The sequence below is a fragment of the Vigna angularis genome, chromosome 5 (assembly GCF_016808095.1).
Source record: "Vigna angularis cultivar LongXiaoDou No.4 chromosome 5, ASM1680809v1, whole genome shotgun sequence".
Taxonomy (NCBI): domain Eukaryota; kingdom Viridiplantae; phylum Streptophyta; class Magnoliopsida; order Fabales; family Fabaceae; genus Vigna; species Vigna angularis.
Genome location: NC_068974.1, coordinates 14,860,862 through 14,864,468, shown reverse-complemented (window position 1 = coordinate 14,864,468; position 3,607 = coordinate 14,860,862). Strand labels below are relative to the sequence as shown.

Sequence of the window (3,607 nt, the reverse complement as noted above, 5' to 3'; positions counted from 1 at the left end):
TTATAAAAACTATTATACGCTTTCACATTTAAAAGTAGTTAGTCAATTAAATCTATTTAATAATAAAAATATTAATATACGTTAAGTTATAATTACTTTGAAGGTAAATTTTGACTATTTTAATATTTAAAATACAATATTTCAATATTGAAATCTAAACACGAATTTACAAAGAATTTATTTTTATACTTTTTCGTTTTTAAAAATAGGTAGTCAATAAAATATGTTTTCATTAAAAAAATATCATTAATTTACATCTTATTTTGATATATAATTAATATATTCAACTAACGTAATTTTTGAGTATGTGTCGTATATTTAAATATAGTATTTAAATTGTTTATATAAAATTTGATTTAATATATATATATATATATATATTTGCATTGTTTAATAAAAAATTAATTAATGTAATATTATAAAAGTGTAAATAATTTCTTTACAATTAATAATTTTTTGTTCTATTTTATTTTTGGATTATTTAATGTGTCCATGTAGTTGTAATATAACTCCTAGTTTTTATGCAGATTATCTGTATTTCTTTTGTTAAATGCAAAATGTTATAATATCAATTATACGTGACTATGTATAATTGGTGCATAGTAGATAATTAATTCATATTATAATGATATTATTCATATTTAAATAATATTCAATATCATAAAATATATTTAATTAATACGTCCTAAAAATAATGGAAAGATTTTCTATTAATTTATCCGAATTATAGAGTCTAATATAATAGTTGCATCTTACATGAATTTATGGTGAATGTATTATGTATAATAATAGTGTTATTGTCTCCTAATTAGAATTTTGTATGGTAGTTCACCGATACTTATTTGTTTGTGCTGAAAATCTTATTTTTGTGATGATCGTATAATGTATGTGTTATACAGAGGCTGAGAGAACGACGTCTGAACCAATACAAGTGAAGAAGGAGGCAGCAGAGAAATGAAGAATGTATGGTAGGATATCTGAGTCGACCGACTGGCAACCCAAACGATCACCAAGGATAAACAAGTCACACAATAACGAGTTGTCATATGACCATTCCCGAACGATCGTCCACCCGCTAGGCAGAACGATCGTCATATCATATGCTCATCATTGGCGCTTCTAACATCAATCATCCAGCGATCGTCTTTTAGCAATCGTCTGTTGGTTAAACCAAATGGTCAACATTAACTCGCAGGGTCACGACAACCCAGTCAAAGGTAAGAGTCAATAGACGTTCGATCAGTTTTAGTTAAAATGGATCTTTTAATCCTGATAAACCAAAGAATAAGCGGTTAGAAATATGTGGCCATGATGTCGCAAATCGCGGAACCAACTAACCCAATATCAAGTACGACCAAGCGGTTGTGTTTTCCAAGCAGTTAAGTTCTCCAACCAACTGGATTTTCAGGTAAACGGTTTATCTTACTACTAGGTTAAATATGAAAAACCAGAAGGAAAAAAGGTACGTTTTTCTGAATATCAAGAGAGAGGAGGAGAATACATTATTTCTTCTATTATTGGGCTGAAAAAGCTATCATTTCCCTTTTTCTGAATTGAGCGTCGGAGTGCCTTCGTAGGTACCCGCTCATTCTCCCTAAAGAATTCTGGGCAGGAAGAAGACGTAAAGATAACTACATTGCTGGAAGGAGAAGACGTGACTCATCGGATTCGCATCTCGACCTCAACTACTATACCGAAACATTTTGGCGCCCACCGTGGGGCCGAGATTTGATATCCCAAAGAAGACCACAAAAGCTATGGAGGACAACAACACCCGAGATTTGATCAAGCAACTACAAGCACAGATCGAAGCGCAAGCGCAGACCATACGAGAACAACAGGAAATTCAACGGAAACAAACAGAGGAGCTTGCGGCGCTGAAGGCGCAGCGTCCTCCGCCGGAAATATCGGCCTCCAACCGACAAGACGATAATGAAGGAAGCCATCATGGAGGACCATCTGAACCTGTCGGAGGAGGAAGGAAGGGGCCCACCTCTCTACAGCTCACTAACTTGCTTTCATTTACGGAAGCCATCATGCAAGCTCATATGCCATAAAAGCCCCCTCTGACGTTAGAAAGATACGACCGTTCAGCAGACCCCGACAATCATCTCCACAACTTTATAGATGCCATGGCGTTCTACACGGATAACGATCCCATTATTTGCAGAGCCTTTTCGTTGTCCCTAAAAGATGAGGCACTCGAGTGGTACCACACTCTTCCTCAAAATTCGGTGGACTGCTTCGCCACCGTAGAAGCTCTCTTTCGAAAACAGTATGCTACCAACAGAAGACTGGAGATGACTCCTGCTGAGCTCGTAAACACCAAGAAGGAGAAAGATGAGACCCTAAAGGCTTTCATGCAAAGATACAACGAGACGGCCCGACGTGTAAAGGACGTGAAACCACACATTTATAATCAGCAATCTACCCTCGTGTTTACGACCGTGATATTTTGCGGAACAGCTGTATGTAGATCCTCCAAAGTCTATGGAGGAACTCCAAGCAACGATCGCGAAATTCATTCGCATTGAGGACCTCAGGAACTCCAGGAAAAAGCAACAACATGAAAGTCCGAACAATAGTACCAAAAAAGACATAAAATGGTCGTCCAACGACTATAAAACTGATCGACCCCCTCGAAAAGAGTCGGGGTGGACACCCAAATACGATCATTATACATCCCTCAGCGCACCCAGGGCGAAGGTGCTCGAAGAGGCACTGCACGCAGAATTCCTCACCGTTCGACGGAAGGCTACTCCAAAGAATGTTGATGGCAGTGAAGCGTGTCGACTTCATCTGAACCATGGTCATGATACAGAAGAATGTAACATGGTGAAATATGAATTAAAAAGACTCATCCGCGCGGGATATCTCCAAAAATACATAAAGGAGAGAACATCCACCAGAGCGGCAACTCCCTGCCGGAAGGAAACCTCCCGGCGAAGTCCCGAACGATCACCTCCCAGGGATGACCGACGAAGGCGACGATCCCGGAGCCAACCCTGACACTCGGAGAGGGAGAGGTCGGTCCGAGGGCGAATCGACACCATATTCGGCGGCTTCGCAGGGGGAGGAGCATCAGCCTCCACCCGGACGCGACATTTGAGAAACTTTAAGACGGTGGACATGGTAGATCAACAACCTCGATCCATGCCCAGCATCACTTTTACTGACGCAAATTTCCACGCTCCCCACCTGACCACGATGATCCCATGGTCATCACGACCGAAATATCCCATTACGATGTCAGCAAAGTGCTCGTTGATCAAGGTAGTTCGGTCAATATCTTGTACTGGACCACCTTCCAAAAAATGGATTTATCCGAAGACCTGATAGCCCCTTTCAACGAGCAGATTGTAGGCTTCACAGCGGAAAGAGTCGACACTTGGGGATACCTCGACTTACGAACTCAACTCGGAACAGGCAGGGAGGCGCGAGAGCTTAGAGTCAGGTTCCTACTAGTAGAGGCAAATACCTCGTATAACGCCTTACTAGAACGACCTTGCTTGAACGCTTTCGGAGCCATCTTGTCCATCCCCCATCTAGTTATGAAATTCCCGATAGAAAGAGGTACCATCTGTACCGTTAGGGCTGATCAGCGAAT

At 40.1% G+C, this 3,607-nt stretch overlaps 1 protein-coding gene across 1 annotated transcript; it reads left to right on the top strand.

Annotated features, from left to right (window-relative positions):
- Positions 1-2,132: 2,132 nt before the first annotated feature.
- On the top strand, positions 2,133-3,009 carry LOC108319079 (uncharacterized). The gene is made up of 2 exons (XM_017550098.1): positions 2,133-2,318; positions 2,467-3,009. Exons 1-2 carry the CDS (start codon positions 2,133-2,135, stop codon positions 3,007-3,009), a joined length of 729 nt encoding a protein of 242 aa, XP_017405587.1.
- Positions 3,010-3,607: the final 598 nt, after the last annotated feature.